This window comes from Mchenga conophoros, linkage group LG5 (genome assembly GCF_057382185.1).
Source record: "Mchenga conophoros isolate Kocher_MC1m ecotype Shallow Benthic linkage group LG5, M_conophoros_male_GT1.1, whole genome shotgun sequence".
Classification (NCBI taxonomy): Eukaryota; Metazoa; Chordata; class Actinopteri; order Cichliformes; family Cichlidae; genus Mchenga; species Mchenga conophoros.
Window position 1 is genome coordinate 36,680,497 of NC_140530.1, and position 22,189 is coordinate 36,702,685.

Genomic DNA, 22,189 nt, shown 5'->3' on the forward strand with positions numbered 1-22,189 from the left:
CTCATCCAATCAGGATAAGCAGTCACATGAAGCTAGGTATCAACTTGATAAACTAAACCAGGATTTTGCCTGCACATTCACATGAAAAGGGTGGTGTTAGCGGCATCTGACTGATCATAATTATGGATAAACGTATTCACAGTAGACCCGTTCGATTTTCTTCAAAGAGAAATGAAGCTGTACTTTGGAGAAAATATGAAGTTCAAACATGTAATACAGATTTAAGGCAACAAAGCTGCTGCAGATAAAGCAGTAAGAGTATGTGTGAGAGGAAGAGCACTGTAGAGTGATACAGTTTTACTTAAGTATGGGCTTTAAGCGCATTGGTCAGTAAGACGAGAAAGGAGTGACTATATTAATAAAGTTTAGCCTACTTGAAGCCTGGAAGAAAAGCTGGCAAAAAAGCTGACGGTGGAACTCGACAGACTTATCACTTCACAACACTCTCATTAAGAATCTGATAGATTACAATCAAGAATCTCATTAAATTAATATGTAAAGGACAGTTTTAGCTTTTAATCTCTCAGCTGCTGCCCCAGTGGTATTCAACCCTTAGACTACGAGCAAATTAAGCCCAAAAGTAAAAGCAGGTGTCCTATTTTAGGTTCATAAGTTAATGCTTATAAAATAATAAACGTGTTGTAAAAGTGTTTGAAGCCAACAGGAAAAGAGTTTAAAGTTACTTCGAAGAATCAATATTTTTTACTGATACTCATCAAAGACATTAGAACCTATTAAAAAACTTTAGAAACAGAGGATTAAGGGATCTTCAAGAACTGGTAACCTTCTTGGTAACCTGGCAGGTCAATAGGCAGTGATTTTGCACCTGTTGATCTCTAATCTGGAACTGCTTCACAGCCTGAATTACCATTTTGATATACCCCAGTGAGAAGTGAACCACTTTTGTTGTACAAACAACAACCCCGAAGCATCCGGGGTAAGCAGAAGTCTTCGTAGTACAGGCCTCTTACCATTATATTTGAAATGCTGTACAGACATTTGTGATAACCAGAGTTACTTTTCCTCTTTCACCGCTGTTACACTGGTATTTTTGCTTTTAAATAGAGCTTAATGAAACTTAATTGCTAGCCATTCATGTTGATGCCAAAAACTCCATCAGCCCTCAGGCCATCATCCAGATTTCAATAGTCAGTAATGAAAAAATACCACACATAACAAATATATATAATATTCTCATCCACCTCAATTGCAGTTGGGTTCAATGCTTGTTAGCAAAAGTTAGCGTATTAACGTGTTAAAAAATTTAGCACTGATTGTAAATATGTTAGCATGCTGATGATGTGCCTCGGTATAGCCTCGCACAGCTGTGGACTCGTCTTGTATATTAGTTAAACCATTTAAAACAATTCGGTTTAGTATATCTGCAACTACTTAAAGTGAAACCACCACCAAGATACCCTGGAAAGCTTCATCCGGACAGACACATGCAAACTAACAAAAGAGATCGACAAACAACAGACAAACACCTCCTGCTACCCAAAGAGAAGGCCATCTCTTCTGCAACTATATAACTGTGCCAAAAATATAAATTAAATTACCTTAAATTTAAAAAATGAAATAAAAAAGGAGGTATAACTTTGGATGGCTGTCTCTTTTTAACATAGATTACACACTAAAATCTATATAGACAGACAGACTGTGTAACTGATCAGAAAGGATTAAGACAAAGACGGAGAAAAACAAGATACTATGTCCACTACAAGCCCAGTCCGGTCCAAACGACAGCACCTCAAGCCTACAAACCTAGGTAGCTATTATGAGCTACATCCTCAAACGATGTGGGCCGCCTTGATGGTTCCAGAGTTTTGTACAGCAGCGCATCTTCAACGGGGCTAGCCATGAACAAGAGCCCTATGGCCCAAAACAGGAGGAGAAAACAGAAAGAAGCAGAAAGAGGAGCGTGGGGAGGGTGTGATGGAATGGTGAAATGGTGGTGGGGGTGGAAAGAGGAAGAAAAGGGGAGAGGGAGGTGCAGGTGAGAGGTTGTGATTGATTGCTTTCTGTGTGGTGCTACAGTGGTTTGTCCTGCAAAACCACTGGGTACCTGGTGGAGAGATGACACGTCAGGCTCAGACTGTACACCACTGGCATTTTCAGACAATGGGCGGTAGCTGGAATGAGGATGACATCAAGTATTTTCCCTTGTTTTCCCAAGAAAGTGAGCAAATAGTAGCAACATGAGGACTGATCCTGTCAGGCTACATGTCCACCCACAGTCAAACAAAGGCTGGAAAAATGAGGTGGAGTCCTTTTCAGGGCTTCATGAGTCATAAATTGCTGAGCTAAAAGTCATGTCCAGGAATAGTAGGAACACTACAAGATTTTCTTCAACCAATCAGAGGCAGTTTTGTTGCTACTGTAGCTAATTCCTGTGGTTAAGTCAGCTGTGTTGGGGTACAGTCTAAGTCCTGGTGTCATCCTCCCCCGGCCCTCTCTATCTCTCCTGTGCGCAGGCAGCAGTGAGCAGGGAGGGCAAATCCTACCCAGGTAACTGTGGTAGGGCACAGGGATGAGCTGGGCATTAAGTTGTTTTTCATCTGCCACCTCGTAAGGTCCGTCGTCATAGATACCGAGGTCAAGCAGAGTCTGGTTTAGGAGCTGAACACGCATCTCGCCTGGAAAGGAAATAGGTGAGGGCACAGCACGGTGACAAACACAGATTTGCACATTATCTTAAACAACAGGGACAAGGTCATAGATACGCATGCTCACGTGTTGCTTCCCAAATCCAGCATGTGACAGAATTTAGACATTTTAGAACAGGCGTTGTGTAAATTCAGCTTTTGTTCCATAAAGCAGCCTTTTATTAAAATATGAATCATCCAGAAACTGATGTTTGCATCCAATATATCTTAGACCATTTATATTAAATGGATTAAGCTGTGCTGCATATTTTCAGTGTTCAATCAATAGACTGGCCTATAAATTAATTGGATTGTCCTGTTAGTAGTACTTATTTAATTAGACAGTTTCATTGCATTGCTTTTCTTCTCTAGCATACATTAGCTGCAACAGGAGTTTCTTCTCATATTTCTTTTACATTCGTGGTAAATCGTCTTTGCACTGTAATAGAACAACACTCAGAAAGGCATAAGAGAAGGAATCAGTAGATACTAAAGACAAAAAAAACCACTGCCAGTTCCTTCTGCTTAGCATTCATCTTTATGAATGAAACGGGGCATGTCAAGAAGGGATCCATCTGAAAGATGATTTCCAGCCCTTCGTCACCCCTTGCATGCATTTTTGTGAGCAGTACATTCAATCCCAAATCACACTACACAGGTTTTCCTCTGGTCTTCCGATTAGTAAAACATGAAACTCTAAATAAAGGCTTCTATCAGTCGGTCACATTACCTTTCCAGTTGTATGTTCCTGGAGCACCGAACAGAATGAAGTTTTTGTCTGGGGTGAAACTGACAGACAGGCCCTGCTGACAGAAACCGAACTGCTCGTGTCCCTGTGGCCGACCCTCACAAAACTTCCATTCTCCTCCGTCCAGGTCATCTCGATTAGTCAGGTCCTCACTCAGGACATAGCAACGGCCAATGGGATCCCGAGTCTCTGACGACTGGTTTACACGTTGCCTCAGTTCGTATAGATGAGCGCAGGTCTGGTGAAGGGGGAAAAACGCATTAGGGTTTCCTGGATATCAGTTAGCCTTTGATTTTTTTTTTAAAGAATATGATACTATGCAACAGTGTAATGACCAAATTAGTCTTAAAGTCTTCATCATTATAAACAACAACTTGGCAGATGAACCAAAGCTGGAAATGCACAATGTCTGCTCTTATATCTCTTGATCATCAGCACAACGTGAATTTACCCAATTTGGGCATTTGGTACTCACCACAACCTTCCCTCCAATGCCCTGACTCTTGACTGTAACTCCCAGCCACTGGTTGTGCTTGCTCTCTCTGTCCCACCTCACTGAAAGAGAACACAGAGTGAACTGTCAGTCATGACGGCTTCTATATTGTATTGTTTTCTGGTTACAAGCAAACAGAACTTTGTTATTTATTCACTTCACCTATTAGAAGTGTTATTTCACTTCTCACTTCACAAAAATGAAGCAGGTATCTTTATAAATATGATACAGTAACAGTATATATTTCCATGATGTCATTAATATTCTGCCTGGGATAATGTAGTTTATAATAAAGATAATTCTCTTTGACCGACGGAGGTCCAGGTGTTATTTAGATTTCTTAAAGCCCAAGTTGATGTGTTTAAAGTTTTGTCTTTGGTTGAAGTGTTTAATTTCACAGTACAGAGAACAAAGTGAAACACCAAGAATAAAAGTCACGTCATAGTTTGGTTGATGAATTGACAAATTAACCGACAAGTTGTTTCAGCTGCACTTGAAACCCACCGTCTCCATCGATGTCAACCCTCTCACAGTCGTACTCCTCTGGTGTGATCGGACACCTGAACAGGGCTCCTGGTCGACTGCCCGTCAACTTACCCTGCCCTGCCGCCCTTGGAGCTCCCACCAGTATCCTAAATAAAGGAAAATGAAAGGAAAGTTAATTGTAAAACCTGGTGTCAAACGTTGATAGTGCATAATACAAATTAAGGTTTCCTCAAAGCTGTTCTTCACCTTAAGTTGCCATTACTGTAAAGTACAATTACGTGCAGTTCAAGAGACACCCTGAACACGAGGCTACATTCAGTAGAGTATGTTATGTTGCCTGAAATATATTTATGACAGCTCTGGGAAATCTATATCTAGTGTACCTTGTTTGCACTCATATCCAACAGCTATTATCAGTTGTCCCTAAATAACAAGGCCCAGAAAAGTTTTATTCTCAGTGAGGTGGTTGCTGATATTTTAGGGCCAGTGTCACGGCCCTCTGCCTTATTAGGAGTGGCTGATTCAGGCCAGGATGCTATTTAAAAACCGAATGTTCACATTCCACCCAACACTGTCAGTCATGGCATATGCATGGAAGCGAGACATGGGGAAACACAGAAGACAAAGCAAAAAATAAAGAGCAGAACAGGAAGCCTGAAAAACAGATACCGAGGTCTACCCTGCACTGCCACCGAACTGTGCCTACAGGTCTAATTATGACAGTGATGTTAGCTATGTCAGTGCTACGCTCAGCTGTGCAAATACACCCTGTGCAAAATGCTCCAGCCAACAGCTCTCCTCCTATCTACTCCCTAACTATCTACTGTTATGTGCACACTTAAATTAGAGCTATCACTGTGTGAGGGAAGACTTTAAATAGAGTTTAACAAGCTAGAAGCTTAGCATGGATCAGCCAAGAGTAACTCTAACCTGGTGTCTCAGTGTTTACAACGAGGCAGCTATAACAACAATGCTAGGTGCTGAGCAACTCCTCTTTACTGGATAGTTCAGATCAAAATATGCTCGATAGCGTACACTGCATACATTTTACTGCACTGCATCCACTCTGCTCCTGGTAAAGTAATTGGATCAAAGGTGCATCATTTCCAACCTTATCCAGCTTTATCTGTAGCACGCGTAAAGCTGGATGTGGCGTCAGGCACACAAGCAAGACATTATTACATTACTGGAATAACACAAAGCCTATCTAGTCATCAAGATCTTTATCTAGTCTTTTTGATATCACAACAGTGTATTTAAATGCATCTCTCTAAGTTTTATGAAGATTTAAGCCTTAATTATACTTTTTGCGTCAGTGAGTCTGATGAGGATCAAGTTACATGAATTTCGTCATCAGTCAGAGAGTATGGAGGTCTATGCAGATGTCCATGTGCTTGCCAGTGTTTTATGACAATGTGGACCAGCTAATCCAAGACTTTATATTAGAATGCACCACCTGCGCATCCTCTCCAGGTGGACTTCAAAGAAATATAACAGGAATGACCACTTGGCTTTTCCTTGATTGTCTTCTGTGGACACAAACCGTCTGTCCATAGAAGACAATCAAGAAGAAGCTACAAGCAGCATGGCCTTCTGACAGTTAATCCAGATTTAAATTCTGCTCTGCTGAATTATTATTTGTGATCCCAGAGGAGCTGAGGATGCATTCACGTCACTAAATTGCTAACAGCAAAAAAGCTAAGGGTTATTTTGTAACTGTAACATGTAAACATGTACGCTATCAACAGAATTTAGATAATGTACCTTGCAAACATTAATACCTGCAGGTATTTATACAGTGCATGACTAATTAACTAATAATAGCACATTGACATACTAACTGCGGGCTAATAACAAGTTGTTGCATGTGCCAGTTGTGACTTTGGCTCCATACTCAGACAGGGTGTTCCTGTCACAAAAAAGCTGTACTAGCAGGCACACACTAGCAATTAAACTAAATCAACTGCTGGATAACATAAAATGCTATATTATTTAAATATCATTTCACCTAAAAGGAAATGAGATATGATCAAATTACAAACGAGTCTTCTGCAGAGCTTTCATGGTCTGCATTCTCCACAACAGACAAAACTTTTATTTTTTTATTGAAGAAAAGAGCAAGTTCGCATAGGTAATGTGCAAACAGCATCCAGGGCAGAAACAACTATACACTGTTAACAGGACACTGGGTTTTTTGTTTGTTTGTTTATTTGTTGGTTGGTTGTTTTTTTTGGCAAGCATCCATAAAGAGAGCACGCTAACATGAAGCTAGTGAGGAAGATCCCAGAGTGATGTTGAAGCTGAGTGTATGCTGACCCGAGTCCAGCAGCCAGACCCTGATCTTCATCGGGTAACAAAGGCAGTGAGTCAGGTTCAAACATAGCCTCTGTTTTTGCAGTAAAATTAATGGCAAATGCTGTGAAACGCATTTTGGGATGGTTTCCAGCTTTGCTGTTGGCTTTGAGTTCATACTCAAACACTAAAAAGCAGCTGTTGCATAGGTGCTCATTAGGACAGGAATTTGTGCAAGTGTGTGAAACTGCAGCCTTAACTTTATCTTTTAAAAGATAAAAGTAATTATATGAATAGGCCGTGTTAGGTAATGCAAAAGTAATATAATATGTAGTGTTAGAAATTAAGTAACATTATTAATTAAGTAACACAATGCAATAATAGTAGTATTCTGGCTGAGCAAAGCACACATAAGATCCAAAATGTTCAAAATGTTGATCTTAAAATATAAAACGCTGTAAAATTAAATTAAAGTAGCAAAAGCAATAATTAACCAGACACACTCTACTCAAACTGATATATTTAATAATGCATTAGCCTGTGTGGTTGTCATTGTGGCAGTTAGGTAACCTACTTTACTAATCCTACTCTGAACTGTCACCTTCTTGTGTTGGAGTAAAGTGGTTTCCCCTTTAAATGTGATGTATAAGAACTAAGTAGACTCAAATGGCAATACTTATGTACAAGTATCTCACAATTTGTATTTTACTACAGTCTACTCACATAAACTACCGCTGACACATCCCAGACTGCCAGACAGCTTAACTTTCTATTTTCTGCTCCTGTCGTCTCTTTCCTGACAAGTACTTCTGGTGAGGTGCAGCTGTGCATGCCTCAGGAGTGATTCCCCTCACCTTAACAACCAGAAACTAAAACAGCCACAGAGCGCAAACATGTGAAATGATGTTTCACATCACCAGTGATGCACATGCAAGAAAAACGAAATCTTCAAGTGATGTTATGCCGATGCAAATACACGTATAACAAAGAGGAATAACATATCACTAAGAAAAAAACCCCGAAACTGATAAGATCCGATCCCTCTCACGGCGCTACATTCCAGGAGGCTCTGGTTTATGTTTAAGAGTTAAGGTGATACCTCACTTCCCCCCACATGCTCAGATACATGGGCAGGTGTGAGGATGTGAAGCTAGAAGCTCTGATTATCTCTTATAGCATTATTATTTGTAAAAAATAAATAAATAATAATAACAAGACTTTTTTCCTTCAACTGGAAAGCTGTGCAAGCCAGAAGGAATTATTTCTGCAGAAATGATCTCATAACCTCTTATGTCTCATAAATATAAGATGAAACAAGTCAGAAAAAGTTTATATGCCCTAAAAGGTTTATTTATTTAAGTCAAATGGCTGAAGCCTCAAGTTAGAAAACTGTCTACATTAACATATTTGCAGAGATTCAACATTGTTTTCATTACTTACATGAAATTTGTTTGGAATTACACCTTTGCAAAATTAAGCAAAAAGTGTTGTGACCTTTTCCTGTAAGTGAATTCTGAAGACACATGTACCAAATTTGACACGAATAAATCTTGTTGGCTGACTTGAGCTTTCATTTATTTGCCCTTTACTCTACTTCTAACTCATATCATTGTTTAGGAAAGACTCAGACTGATCGTGCGCTTCACTGCCAAGCTCATTCTCTCAGTAAACCCACATTTGGTATGGTGTGTGCATGTGTGCCTTTGTGTGTGGAGGTGTGTTGTTGCTGACCCTGGGGGAGATATCAGGGTGTTGATGTGATGGTCTAGTAGAAAACCCACATGAACTCAGGCCCTGCAGATTCAGCACCAGCATGCATGTGTATGTATTACATTGCCATGTTGAACACATAGATTAGATAAGGCACCTGGGTTCTGTCTACAGCAGGAGACAGAGAAGACAGAAGCCCCTACCTGTTTATAGCCTCATATGAAGCTTTACTTGAGGATAGCTTTTCTACATGCCAGTGATCTTCATACTGGTGGGGGACAAACCACTGCAGGTGGAGAAGGAGGGGGAAAGCACGAAGCAAAAGTAAGTTGAATGAGTTGAATTTTCTTGGTAAAACTAAACAGATAAGAATTTTCTGATACCATTCTGCTGACTGTTACTTAACACAAACTCAGGTTGGCTCCTGTTTTATTATTATTGGTTGATTAAAAAAGTGTGGGATGTGATTTTTCTTTGGCTTTTGAAGTGTGGCGTGTCAGAAAGGTTTGGAGAACCGCTAAACTTTAACAACACATATGCAGTGTTAACTTACAGATGTTAAGTAGAAGACTGTTAGGTTGTTTGTTAGCTGTGTGCATCCAAATGCATCCATTATTTGCTGACATACTTCAATTGGAACAAAGCTGTGCTTCTACTAGTAGTCAGTCAGACCGGCATGGTTACACCAGCAGGTATGGCACAAGTACAAAAGCTGCATTATTGTGAGGTCTTTATCTTACAATATAAAGCGCCTTGAGGCGACTGTTGTTGTGATTTGGTGCTATAAGATAGGAACATCTCCCATCACACATATAAAATCCTGAACTGATGATCGAGAAGGGCATGAAAACAAACCGTCAGTCATTTTTTAATCAAGTAATTACAGTGCTCGAAGAGAATTACAGATTGCCCATTACAGAAAGCAGGAGGAGGGGCGACTTCACAAGGCTGTATGTAAATTAGTGCGTTCTTTGCACTTGAGAATTTAGAGTATGTACAGAAAAAAATGAAAAAATGTTGTCAACAAAACAAAATACCAATGCACAGTTATTACTGCTCCTTTCCAAAACCTCTTAAATGTCCACACCTCTGCTCTGATTTGTGATTTACAGCCACTCCAAGGCCATCATCCCCTTTTTCACTCGCTGATCATCACAAAAACAACACAGACACTCATTATGCTGCGCTCATATGTTCGCTGAGGGGAGCATGTGCAGTGACCCCAACACTCTCTCCATTATCCCATCCACCCATCCCCCATCCAGGTTGGGTGTCCACACACACGGTCTCTTCCTCCCTCACTCCTCCCCCACTTTCAGGAGTCACATCTCTCTGTTTAGCCTCCCATACAGCAGCCAGTGAGACCAGCAGGGAACCAGGACAACAATGTGATCAAGTTGAAAGAAATCCATCACATATGTTGCAATTTGGACCAATAATCCTGCAGTAAATAACAAAGAAAGGGCACAAAAATGGTATTATATATACAGCAGGGTTGGCCTATCCCACAGACTTGGTCTCCACGCGCTTGCAGCTTATTAAATTGTTTATACCAATTTTGGTAGTGTCCATCTTCCTGTTGAAGGATCACGTGCTCCTCTATGGCTTGGCGAAAAAATTCCCCGAACCCTTACAATGAAATTCATATTCTCATAAATTAACTAGTACTCGTGCTAAAAACAAGGGTGCCTTTTCTTTGTTGTGAAAGAAATACTTGGGGTGGAAAGTGTTGACATGCCAGTCTGTAAACAAACCAATACAGCAGTGAAGAAGAAGATGCAAACATCTGCAGGGAGCTGAATTCAAAGCCCTGCATTGTTTGTTTAGAAAGAGAAAGCACTGGCACTTTTCACGCTTGTCCATTTAATCATTTTAAAGAGCAACAGCAGATACTTTTATCTGAAGCCCAACCCTTTTCTCTGAATGTTTCAGCCATGGGCTTTAATAGCATAATCACATTTGTGAAATGACTCAAATATGCTGCAAATATTTGCAGTGTTTTGTTTCACTGCATTATTGCTAGTGCTTCTGAGTCTGTGTGCTCACACCCTCAAACATCGTTCCACAACAGAGCAGCGTGAGATTGCTGCTCTATAGACAGAAGCTATAAAAGATCAGCATGGGGCCCAGAGGCTTTTTAGACCTTCTGTTGTTATCTTGGAGTAAGACTGTGACCTCTGACCTGGAAATACACAGACTCACGCATCACACTTGTGTACACATTCACAAAATATATGCTATCGTGTGTATAAATGGCTGAAAAATGCATTAATACTCATGCAGATAGTACGCAGACTGTGAATTACAGGCCTACACACAGGCTGTCGAACAGTGTCGACCAAGGTGACGACTCTCGTGAACCTTGAGCCAAATGGCACTTTTTGTGTAAACACCTGACTCCAGTTTCTTGCTGACGAGAAAACAACAGCTGAGAGCGAGGTGACCGAGTTGTGAATCACCCTGTTTTAACATTTCCAGTATGGGCAGGCGAGCAGAGAGTTGGGCACTACTCGATAATTTGCAAAAAGAGAGAGACAGAAACAGCTGCCAGTTCCTGCAAATCTCCTCTGGGATATTGTGGTTCACTGCCCACGGATGTGACTCAACGTCCTGCCTGTATGTGAACATCACAATCATGGTGCATTAATGTACAAAAAATAAGATTTGTTTTTTTTAGCTGACTCTCACGACAGCAAGAAGAGGCAGAAATGGTTCTTGAAGTACTTGGTAACCCCATCCTCACTGCACATGCATTTTTAACAACCCCCAAACTCACCACCTGCCCCCCTGATCAATGAATGAAGAGCCATTTCGGGGCATAGATGGGTAAATAATGGCCCTCGGGTACTATACCATCCCTTGTCTGTTCCTTTTATATTCTCATTTTGTCCCCCATCCCTGCCATTAGCTGGTCATACATGTATTGATCCGTCTCTGTACTTATCTATTAGGGTTCTCAAATTCCACTGCTAATTTTTAGTGTGTCTTATTTATTTCCCATTGTCATTGTTTTTCTTTAATTCATTAATGAACTGCAGTTTCTTGGTAGTTTGGTGCATAAGCTGTCTGGGCTCTCTGGAAACTCGAATCTACAGAATATAGTGAACCAAAAGCAGTTAAAAAGTCAATTCAATGTTAATATCCCAAAAATGCTTGTGATCACATTTGGAAGCCCATTAGTCACATGTGTTTATTCATATATGTAACAGCTTAATTTTAGTGATGCATAAACTTAGCCAACACACTACATTTCAACTTTCAAAGCATGGTGCCTTTTTATTCTGCATTTCATTGTAAGTCAGCTTCGTCAGTTCAGCTCATATCTGTTGAAATTACTGACGCAAGTCTCAATACGACACTGCAACAATTATCTATTAAAGAACAAATAAAACATTCACTTTATATGATCACTGCCATCAAAATTGAAAAATTTAATTGAAAATCTAGTTTAATAATTCCAAACAAAAAGCATCAACATCTCTCATAATTTCCTGCTCTGGTCTGGTTTGCATGGCACGGTGTGTTTCTGGACACAGATCAGAGGCCCATCAGTTCTAAGTCGAGCTACTATCTAGGTGATTTATTAAACTGCTTCTTTATCAGTCACACACACACACACACACACACACACACACACACACACACACACACACACACACACACACACACACACACACACACACACACTTAATCAAAGAGAAGGCATGCAATGATTTATTCATCCCTGCAGGTCCCGTTACCATCAGACCCTCGACACCTCCCCCACATTCAGATCGTGCCGTTTTCATAAGTGAGTGCTGGGGTCAGCTCAACGTATTGCTAAGATTTTTATCGGAAATCAAGGAAAGCAAAAGGTCAGAGTCAAAAATTACAGATCATTATTTATGCAGTTAATGCTACAAAATGTTTAAAATTAAAAGCATATATGTGTAACCTCAAGATTTTATCTGTTCACTGTGAAATTCAGATGCAGAAACAGTTTCTGCAGCACTGCCTCCATCAGATCCAAGTTATATGTTTCAGCCTGACGCTGCAGATTGTGCATCAGCTTTCAGTGTGCACGCAGTCTGCAAAGTAATATTCCTGAAAGCTCTGGACCAGGCAGTGCTGCTTCCCACCGAGCTTTTGTCCAAGCCCAGGCAGTCCAGCAGAGGAACAGAGGAATGCTAAATAGACAGAGAGTGATTGGGAGGTAGAAAAAAGGGCATTAATCGAGTGTATGTGCACGAGAGACTGTAAAGCTCGTGCTGCATAGCCTTTGCTTTTTCTGATCCCTCATATAAATAAGCACTGCAACAATTCTTAGATTTATGAGGCTTTCACATGAATGGCCTCTTGGAGATTTAGTGAGAAAGTTACTGTGGGATCAACTTAAAGGGGGGAAGAGAGAGCGGGAAAAGAAATCATGAATTGAATTAGGGAGGGGAAAGGGGGGACGCTTCATTCTAAACTCTTAAGCCAGGGTGAAAAAGCAGCTTTTATCTGCCTGTTGTAATGTAAATGAGCACCCATAAATTCTTCTTTGTATAATAAATGTGTGAAGAAGTTCTGCTGTGTCCTGTTTAAAAACACTTATAGATATATATGTGTGAAACACCACAGGGAGGGATGGAGAATACTGTGAATGAGTCATAATTCATAAACTAAAATCAGGAATATTGTCCAAAATGTGGAAGACTGATCTTGGCTGTCGAGGTGAAGGTGAGGGACCGCCAAACAATTTTCAGCTAGTAGGAGAAGGACACGTCATCAACACAGGGCGGCGAACAGATATTGATCATGTGTTGCTGTTTGAATTGTTGTCTTCACTATAGAAGTTCATCATTTCTGATAAGTGCATAACTTGCAGTGTTCACTAAGGTTTTCACAAGTTTCTAGTGTGCACAGTTTAACACATGGAGTACTAACAGAAGTAACAGAAATGAGGTGACAAACAGGTTCGAGGTAACAATCTGTCAGTGAACAGCTCATTGCACTTATGAAATGGAAACTCAGTCTTTCTACACAGTGTTTATGACTTTATACGGTGGTAGGTAGCTTTTTCCAGAAAACATCACTGTGACAGTGACATTGTCTCCTTGGCCATAACTTACTGTGGTTTTTACAGCAAAGAGCGCACTGTGGCAGTGAGGCAGATGGCAAGATGGTTACATTGTTCTTGGTCAGATCCTCTCTCAAGCGACATCCAAACATGAAGCGATTCGGTCGTTGCTCATTACTAAAACAGTTGGTCATGACCTTCTTGGCTCTTGTTGCCATGGTAATGCTCAAATGTATTTATTACCCTGTTGTATATCAGTTAATGGTATCTTTAGCTTTTGGTGGTAGCTGCTTTAATTGGTTGCCTCAGTGTTGATAACCAACAACTGTCACTAGCATGCATTTCACCCATTATCACTTAAAGTCAGTGGCTTTATACAGTTGCTGGTCATCATGTAATTTTGAATCACTTCTTGTGTAGATGCCCCTTAACAAATATAATTACTAATTATATAAAGCACATTCCTGTGTTGAGTCATTCATTAAAGACATTGAGCAGATGTTGGAACAAGTTCCACTTTCCACTTAAAATTTTCACTATGACTTCAATGGATGCGTCACGATTCGGCAGTGTGGCAGGCAGTCACAATACTGTGACTATCTATTAGGTCAGACACAGACTACCTGTTTCCCCCAGTTTTTAGTGTTTGTTGGTCTAATCTGTTGCTCGGTGCATTTTCTGTATAGATCTGAAATCAGAATGAGAATTATAATCCCTATGTAGGTTTTATGATGTTTTTAGAAATTATGATGTTTTCTCTTCTCCAAAGCAGAACAACAAAGTACATGGGGATGTTTCCCAAAATGTCAAACCCTTCTTGTTTTGCAAACTCTGTATGCCTTTGGAATTCAGCATGTGATCACCCCTATGTCCCAGTCTTCCTTAGGGTGTTAATCATGCCTTCGGTTCAAGAGGAGGATTTGTTCGGCCTCAAAAAGCATTGCTTTGGATTCATATTCAGCCAATGAAACCAAACTCCAGACACATGTCTGTGACTATGTCAGCTACCTGTGCCCCCCCAGGCACTGAGACAGACTGCGCCTACTCTCAGAAGCAGTACCACATGTAAACATGACCCCTACTGCAACCTGAGACTTTATTACTTTTCCTATGAATGCTTTGCAACGCAGTCAATTGTAAATCAACTGTAGGATAAATCACAGTCTAACAGTATTGTCAATGATGTGTGGCTTTGCAGCACGCACTGTATATGGATTTATTATATAGATTTGGACTTTGATATAGAATTTGATAATGCACAAGTGATGTTACAGATATTTCAGTGAAAAAAGCAAGCTAGGATTAGCAAAGACGGACTGCTGTGCCTGGACATGTGTTAAGCACTCTGAAACTCAGAAATCTGTACATTATTAATGAATTATGACAATATTAGAGCATATTGTCTTATAGGAATAACTTTTTCTTAATTATTTTGGGCAGACTTACCACAGCGTAAAGATGTTTATTATTTAAATTTAGGTAAACAGGCAGTGGGGGGCTCAAGCCCAGGGAGATTCCCGTCTTCACCAGGCAGTACACTAATAGCAGAAGCACTTCTCTTAGCATTAAAAATAGCAGATGTACACATAACTCAGACTCAAATACCCATCACGTCTCATCCTCTGTTTGGCGTTAGCAGCAAAAGATGAAATTCTCTCGTTTAAGCTTTGGCCTGTGCTCAGGAAGAAAAACAAAGGTTTACAAAAGGCTCTAAACTGTGGCCTAGTTTTACTTCAGCCGTGTCAACGACCTGCTTGTCCTCACAGTATGTGAGTCAGTATGATAATATTGTGTCACATGGGTTGACCTTTACTGCCATACTGAAAATAAGCTGCAAGGTTTGATGCTGCAAAACTGAACAAAAAGGCAGTCATTGTGTACGCGGTATCAACTCCAAACAGTATTGCCTTTTCTGATCTTTGCTGAGCTTCTGATAAACTGTGAAACTCCAAAGCCGCTGGCGGTGAAACTCTTTCAGGGGCGACAGTATGACTACGCTGATCTGTATTAGCACTCGCATTACTTTATAGTATGATTTAATCATGAGTCAGCACAGCACAGAGCATCAAAGAAAAATATCATTTTCTCAGTCGAATAGAGTGACATAACACACAATGACTGTAAAACATTATGGCCACAGGTGACAGTAACCCAAACCCTCATCATAGAAAAAGAAAGTGAGTCAGTAGCATCTGATTACAATAAGTTTCAGGCAGACGGCTTCACGAGGGCTGGAGACTAAACTACCAAATAGGAAATGTAATAACACAGAGGGAATAAGGCTTAATGGAAATGTATTATTCAGACAGGAAGCATAACTATTGTGCTGCTTCTGAATAATACATCTCTGAAGGGGCATTAAAACCTCTAATATTTAGAATTTCCCACCAAGATACATGGAAGAATTATTTTTTCATTATGTTCCTAAAAACAACATGTCAGGATTGTCCAGAGTGTAACACACTAGATGGTTTCCATTTCCCGCTGAAAGCCATTTTTCTTTTAATAAACATAATTCCAAAAGTCTCATAGACCCTAAGAGGATTTTTATTTTAATGCAATTTATGATTTTACCTCAAATCTAATTAAAACATGACTTAAAAGCATGCGAAATGGCACAGAATGATTTTGTGTTGGTGATCCCAGAACACACGCTGAGAAGGATAAAAAGTATTGGTAGTAGGGGAGACCGGGGATAGTTGTAACATTTTTGACATTTCTGTCTGTAAATTGGAGCTCTTTTAAGGTAGTGGTTTCAAAATGTAATGCAAAGTATTTACATGTCTCGGCTATTAAATAGTGCAGCTATTTTCTCTGCAGCACAATTACCCATTGCATGGTATGGCCTCAAACACAAAGAGTGAAATGTTACAATTAACCCCATAGTCTGGGTTAGTTGTAACATATCCTGGGGTGAAATGTAACACAATGAAATAAGGGTACTAACAAAATATTAACATGTAATCTTTGTTTATTCAACACATGAATGCACTTAGAGCCATTAATGTAGCTGTGTGTGTGTGTGTGTGTGTGTGTGTGTGTGTGTGTGTGTGTGTGTGTGTGTGTGTGTGTGTGACAGAATGCAGAAATCTAGCTTTTGAACATATTCCAACCCCCCCAAAAAAGACAAATTATGGAATTTTCTGCAACTGAATATTTCATTAATTTTGGTTGGTCTTCCTTGAGTTTGGCCTCTTTGGCTCAGTGGGCATTATAACCTACAACTCTTGCACCAATTTTGAACATAACAATGAAGCTGAAAAAATGTAGTTGTTCACCAGCATCGCAATTCCATTACTTTTTATCCTGGCTTACCTTGGTGTGGTTTGCAAAGTGCCTCAGAAAGATGAGGAACTCTGTTTCTTGCACCCATCCTGATTTATTTCCACTACCAGCACTTCCTACTGGTCCATCTCTGACACAGAGGTCTGCATAATGTATGTGTGGGAACACAAACAGGCATTAACCGCATATACAAAAGCGACCAGTGAACCTCTCTCTGCTGATGTCGTTGCCCCAACTTGTTTAATATAAGTTAAAGTAATAGTGTGGTAAGTTGTAACATCTGCATTATTGTTACAACTAACCCAGACTGTTGCTGTTACAACTGACCCAGACTCCTATAGCCATGAACTAGCTAACATTACAGCCAACGGCTAAAACACTAGCACTAAAGACCTACACAGAATATATCCCCATAGACATACAAATAACATCATTTAAGTTTGATGAGTTTAACTGCAAAGCAGATAATGCTATTAGAAATTGAAATAAAGTAGAAAAACTTACTTTTTGGCGTACAAATTACTTTTTTTCGTGTTAAATTGTCTGTGTTTGACGAAATGTGCTGATTTTTCACATCTGATAGCAGAACTGAATTAGGCATGCACAGGATGAGTCACATCATTTGAAACTTAGCCCTGATTGGAGAAATTGGAAGTGTTACAACTGACCCACGTTACAACTATCCCCGGTCTCCCCTACTTTATATTACAGCTCTAAAGTAATATGGTAATAGTGGGGTTATAATGTGGTTTAAAGACAGAGGCAATAACCATGTCATAACATTTACTTATCACACAATAATTAAGGCAAAAACAATGTGGAATACATTATTAATGTGGGCTTATTAACACATTAATGTCACATTTTATTACATGTTAAATTCAAACAACTACAAAGAAAATAAAATTTTATTGTATTACCAAAATATCTGATTTTGACTCCTTAGCATTTGTTTCTGCAGCCCATACTCATCGTTTTTAAGTGCAGTGAGTTTCTGTGCATTTTTAATCTGGCGTCCGCATATGTGGACATCACATCGCTACTGGCTGTTGCTCAGGTAGTAGCTCACCTACTAGCCGGAAGGTTGGTGGTTTGATCCCAGTCTGCTCCAGTCTGCATATCCAAATATCCAAGATACTAACCCCATGTTGCTCTCCAATGCATCCATCGGAGTGTGAATACATGTGTGAATGTTAGATAGGCAGCACTTATAAACAGCTTAAAAAGTGCTTGTGGGAATAAGTTCATGAACAAGTTGTTTAACCTCCTAGGACCTGCCGTCCACATATGTGGACATCACATTTTGGGTTGTCTAGACCAAAATACTCAATTCTGCTCTACAAGGGCCTGATGTCCACTTACGAAGACATTATACTGCCACTGTTCTAGCAAAATTTAAAAGAAATGTGGATCTCATTTTTGTCAAAAACAAAAATCTGGTATTTCTTTGTTTTTATATTCATCAGGTCCCAATCAGCCCAAATAGCAAAGAGAAATTAAAAACGCCATGAAAGAGTTCGGGTCTTAGGAGGTTAACAGACACAGCTGTAGCTGGTGGACTGAGAGCGGCTAAAGAGTCGTGTATTTTCTTCAGGAGACAGTAAAGACTAAAAACAGAGTTAAAAGCATTGCATTTGTCAGTGTGGCCATTATTAAAAATAATATTTTCTAAAATCGTTTTGTCAACTTGCTGAAATGGCAGAACGTTCTCAGACTGCTTCTCCTCCACAAAAGTGGGCATAAAATGCTGCTTTACCTTTTGGCCTAATGATTTCATTTCTTGAGCTAAACACTTTTAAAGGACATTGGTGTTCATGAAAAAATGTAGAGTAACAAAGCTGACAAAATTTGTAATACTATACATTTCTTTGTGTATAGTCAAATTGTTTTGGGCCCCATTATTCAACATTTCTAAAACCCTGGCTGGCTACACCCTGCAAAGTCATCTGCACAGACCGACTGAGGATGAAATCACCATAAAGTCATCCAAACACAAAGTACTTTCCCAGCGTACCGGCAGCAACATCATTCATGCCACTCTCTTCCAGTAGATGCATCATCACATCAGCACATCAGGTCAGAGTTTTATTGACTGTCTCCTGGCTCTAACATCCCTGATGGACAGTTTTGCTGGAGTCTTATCCCTTGTTTACTCAGGACACAGCAGTCAGGGATACAATGAGTATTCTGGTAGTTGCTTTTTAAAATAAGTCCCAGGAATGCTGCTGGACAGCATGCTGGTTTTCAGAGGGATGACATGGCTGTGTCTGATGTCATTCCCCTGGTCTTACCAGGCGACAGGGTGACTCCAGCCCGAGTAAACTAAGCAGCCCGCAGTTAAATATGGAGCTCCAAAACAGGAGCCTGTAGCAAGTTAATTCCCTCATCCTTAAACATTAATTTTCCCTTATACCAGACATGTGACATGAACATTGCATTTGCTATTTTGGGGTTTGGAGTTAACATTACATTTATTTATCAGTAAATTTCAGAGGAAGATATTACCTCAAACGCTGCTATATTTATTTTACAGCTATAGTTCAACTGTTGGTTAAGATTTGGAATACATGTGTATTCTTCTCTGTTAGGATCTTATAAAATACAGAGTGCTGTGATATATGTAATTATTTTATATGCATGATTTTTCTTGCAATTCTGCAACTTTACTTCTTAGCTTCTGAATCTCACCAGATAGTGTGTGCTGTATTAATCTAAGAAGAGACTGTTTGACAAAAAGCAGCACCAAATTCATGACTAAAAGAAAATACACCACCAAATCAGATGGAACAGATCTCGTCAATATTAACCACAAAGCATCCAGACAGCTAAACTTGGGCAGCCTTTTATTCGCGGTCCTGTCGTAAACATGTCCAAAGATTTGCACGCAGGCTTGTTGTTATCATTTATTCATGACTTGCTGAAGGATTGGAACAGGACTCGTGAGTGTTCCGGTCACACTGGAAGACTCATCAAAACAGCTGCCGGCAAACAGCAGATCAGAGAGCAAACACACATGAACAGCTTAACTTTGGGTTCACAGGCACAACCAGACAGACTGAAGACTCCTCACTCTATACTTCATGGGACATGAGTTCCTCCAAGAGAATGACTTAAAAACACTCTTCTACCTTTTAGAGAAATCAGATCCTCACTTCTGATTCAGGAAGCTTGCTCTCATCCACTTTCCTCTCAGTGCAGACGCTGCACATAAGCAACTACTGCAGCAAAGCAGTGATTTGACAAATTGATGCAGTGCAGAAATGCTGGCTGTGTTGGCATTAGCATTTTAGATCCCTAAGAATGAACTCACGATGAGCTTTTGTATGAGAAGCAGGTGCGCACACAAGACATCACATATTTGACCTGAGTCAGAAACACACAGGACACACAGGACGAGCTCAGTGCCGCATTCACACTCACCAGCTCTGAGGGTCTGGATTACGCTGCTGGTGAAGCGCAAGAGAGAAGCCAAAGAAGGTGCCAGGGTCTCCCAACTTATGCAGTGTGTGAGTAGTATCCAAGTTAAAGCCCCAGACTTGAGTCGAAAGGGTCAACACACCCAAAATAAAGGTAGTCCACAGTTTAGAGGAATCAGATGAGAGGGGACAAGGGTTCCCATGTCCCACCAGGGCTGCCATAGTGGGGTGCAGGTCTTCTGGCAAAGCAAGTTCAACTCAAGAAGAGCACAGAGGAGATTCCTTTTGTGGGTCCCAGAGAGCCAAAGGGCAGTAAGGGGAAACCCTACGTGAGCCTCCTCTGCTTTGCTCTCCTCTCTGGATGCCTGCCTTGTTTCCCTCGCTCTATTGCGCTGCCTCTCAACTCCGTTTGCTGCTGTCAGTCTGAAGAGCAGCCTGTGAAAATGCGGCTGCTACTACTATGTGTGCAAGTGTGCTTCCCTCAATGCATGTGCGCCTCCCCCTCCTCTGTGCTCAGAGGGAGACAGAGGACAAGTGCCTTGAATAGCCCGCTCACTCCTCCCCCTCCTCTCTCTCTCTCAGGCCTTCATCCCCTCCTCCCTCCCTTCCTCCCTCCCTCCCTCCTTTTCTCCCCTCTCTCAGCTGACATCAACACTCAAGGGACTTGTGCCAAAATACCAGGCAAGGTTGTCCGGATACTTGGAGGCCATTGAACAGAGCGAGAGCGGGTGAAAAGACAGCAGACTGTTTTATCTGTTGAGTTCACACGCTCCAAAGCGCCTCCCTCTGTGACCACCTGTTGCTGCAGGTGCATGTACATCGGAGTAATGCATACAAGAAACTCAATGTTCTTTTAGCTTTAAAGTCCCGACATCTCTGGAACGTATCTGGAGGACAAAAGGGGCAGAAATGTGCACAGTGACCCAGGAAACTTTATTTCAGGCCTTTAGCTCTCCTGAAAAGACAGAGTGGAATAATGTATGCACTGTGACTAAGCAGTGCCAACAGGGACATAATCTAACAAAGTGGGACTACACCCACACAAATTTCTGTTTCTCTGAGGTCAAATCTGCGCACAGCTGTCAGCGTGTCACCTCAACTGTCCACACAATAAACGTCACGCAAACAGTTGCACATTAATTACACAAACAGGTGGCATTCTTGGAATGAGTTTACAGGTTTTTAGGACCTGTTTCCCCGTGGGGAGGGGGGGGGGGGGGGGGGGGTTCTGTCGGGATGGGTTCGTTCAGATTTGATTGTAAAAGGTGACGACGCATTAATGTGGGTTGAGCAGGATTTTCAAAGTTTCCATTTTTGACGCAATACTTTTTTTTTTATGTGGACAGAAAGCTAAATATCAACATAATTAATATACATTTTGGATATATTCAAGTTAACACATACAGTGTACAGAAGAGTGTAACTTTTTACAAGGATCAGTGATTGAGCTGCAATCAAATACACTAAAAGGAAAAAGGAAGAAAAAAGGCAACTCTTTCAGTTTTAAAGCTTAAATCCAGAATAAAGTAATTATAAAACATCTCCTTTTTATAATTAAGAGTTTTATCTCATTTTGATCAAATATCATCCTGCTGATTAAACTAGTTGGTCAGTGTGACTTCAACTTTGAAACAAGCTTAGGATTAGCATCTGTGGTAGTGTTATCAGTGTCTACATACACCAGCTTCCAGCAGGATGAGGCTCAGTTCTTCTCATGTGACCTGCTGGCATCATGAACCAGCTTCATGAACCTGCTGTTAAACTTTCTCTGCCCCCTGCTGCCCTTATGAGGGATTTAAAAATGATCCCATGTATGAGCACATTTAGCCCTAAAAAGATGTTTATACCTGAGTTTTTGTAGACATTTTTAAACATCTTCAACAACTTTTCACAGATGCTTTAATTTATTTTTTAAAGGAACTTTAAAACCCATTTCTGTGGCAAGACTAATGGAAGCACAATTGTGTGAGGTCAGTATTTTTTAAATAGACTTAGGATCTATTTTAATATTCCCCTTTGGAAATATTTCACAGTGAATCGCGGCTAACAGCATCAGAGATGTCCTCAATCAGC

At 40.5% G+C, this 22,189-nt stretch overlaps 1 protein-coding gene across 6 annotated transcripts in view; it reads right to left on the reverse strand.

Annotated features, from left to right (window-relative positions):
• Positions 1 to 20,609, reverse strand: part of itga7 (integrin, alpha 7) — a 38,888-nt gene extending 18,279 nt beyond the window's left edge. For 4 of the 6 annotated variants that reach the window (XR_014892524.1, XM_085275252.1, XM_085275251.1 and 1 more), the window contains exons 1-5: positions 20,121 to 20,609; positions 4,391 to 4,518; positions 3,869 to 3,948; positions 3,376 to 3,631; positions 2,505 to 2,636 (exon numbers count right to left, since the gene is read on the reverse strand). Coding sequence is in view for 5 of the 6 variants with exons in the window: in XM_085275252.1 (XP_085131378.1) it covers positions 2,505 to 2,636; positions 3,376 to 3,631; positions 3,869 to 3,948; positions 4,391 to 4,518; positions 20,121 to 20,338 (814 nt within the window). In the remaining variant the exon portion in view is untranslated. Of the gene's footprint in view, positions 1 to 1,764; positions 1,873 to 2,504; positions 2,637 to 3,375; positions 3,632 to 3,868; positions 3,949 to 4,390; positions 4,519 to 20,120 lie in introns of all 6 variants that reach the window. The other 2 variants (XM_085275254.1, XM_085275253.1) reach the window with 1 other exon arrangement.
• Between the last annotated feature and the right edge of the window lie 1,580 nt (positions 20,610 to 22,189).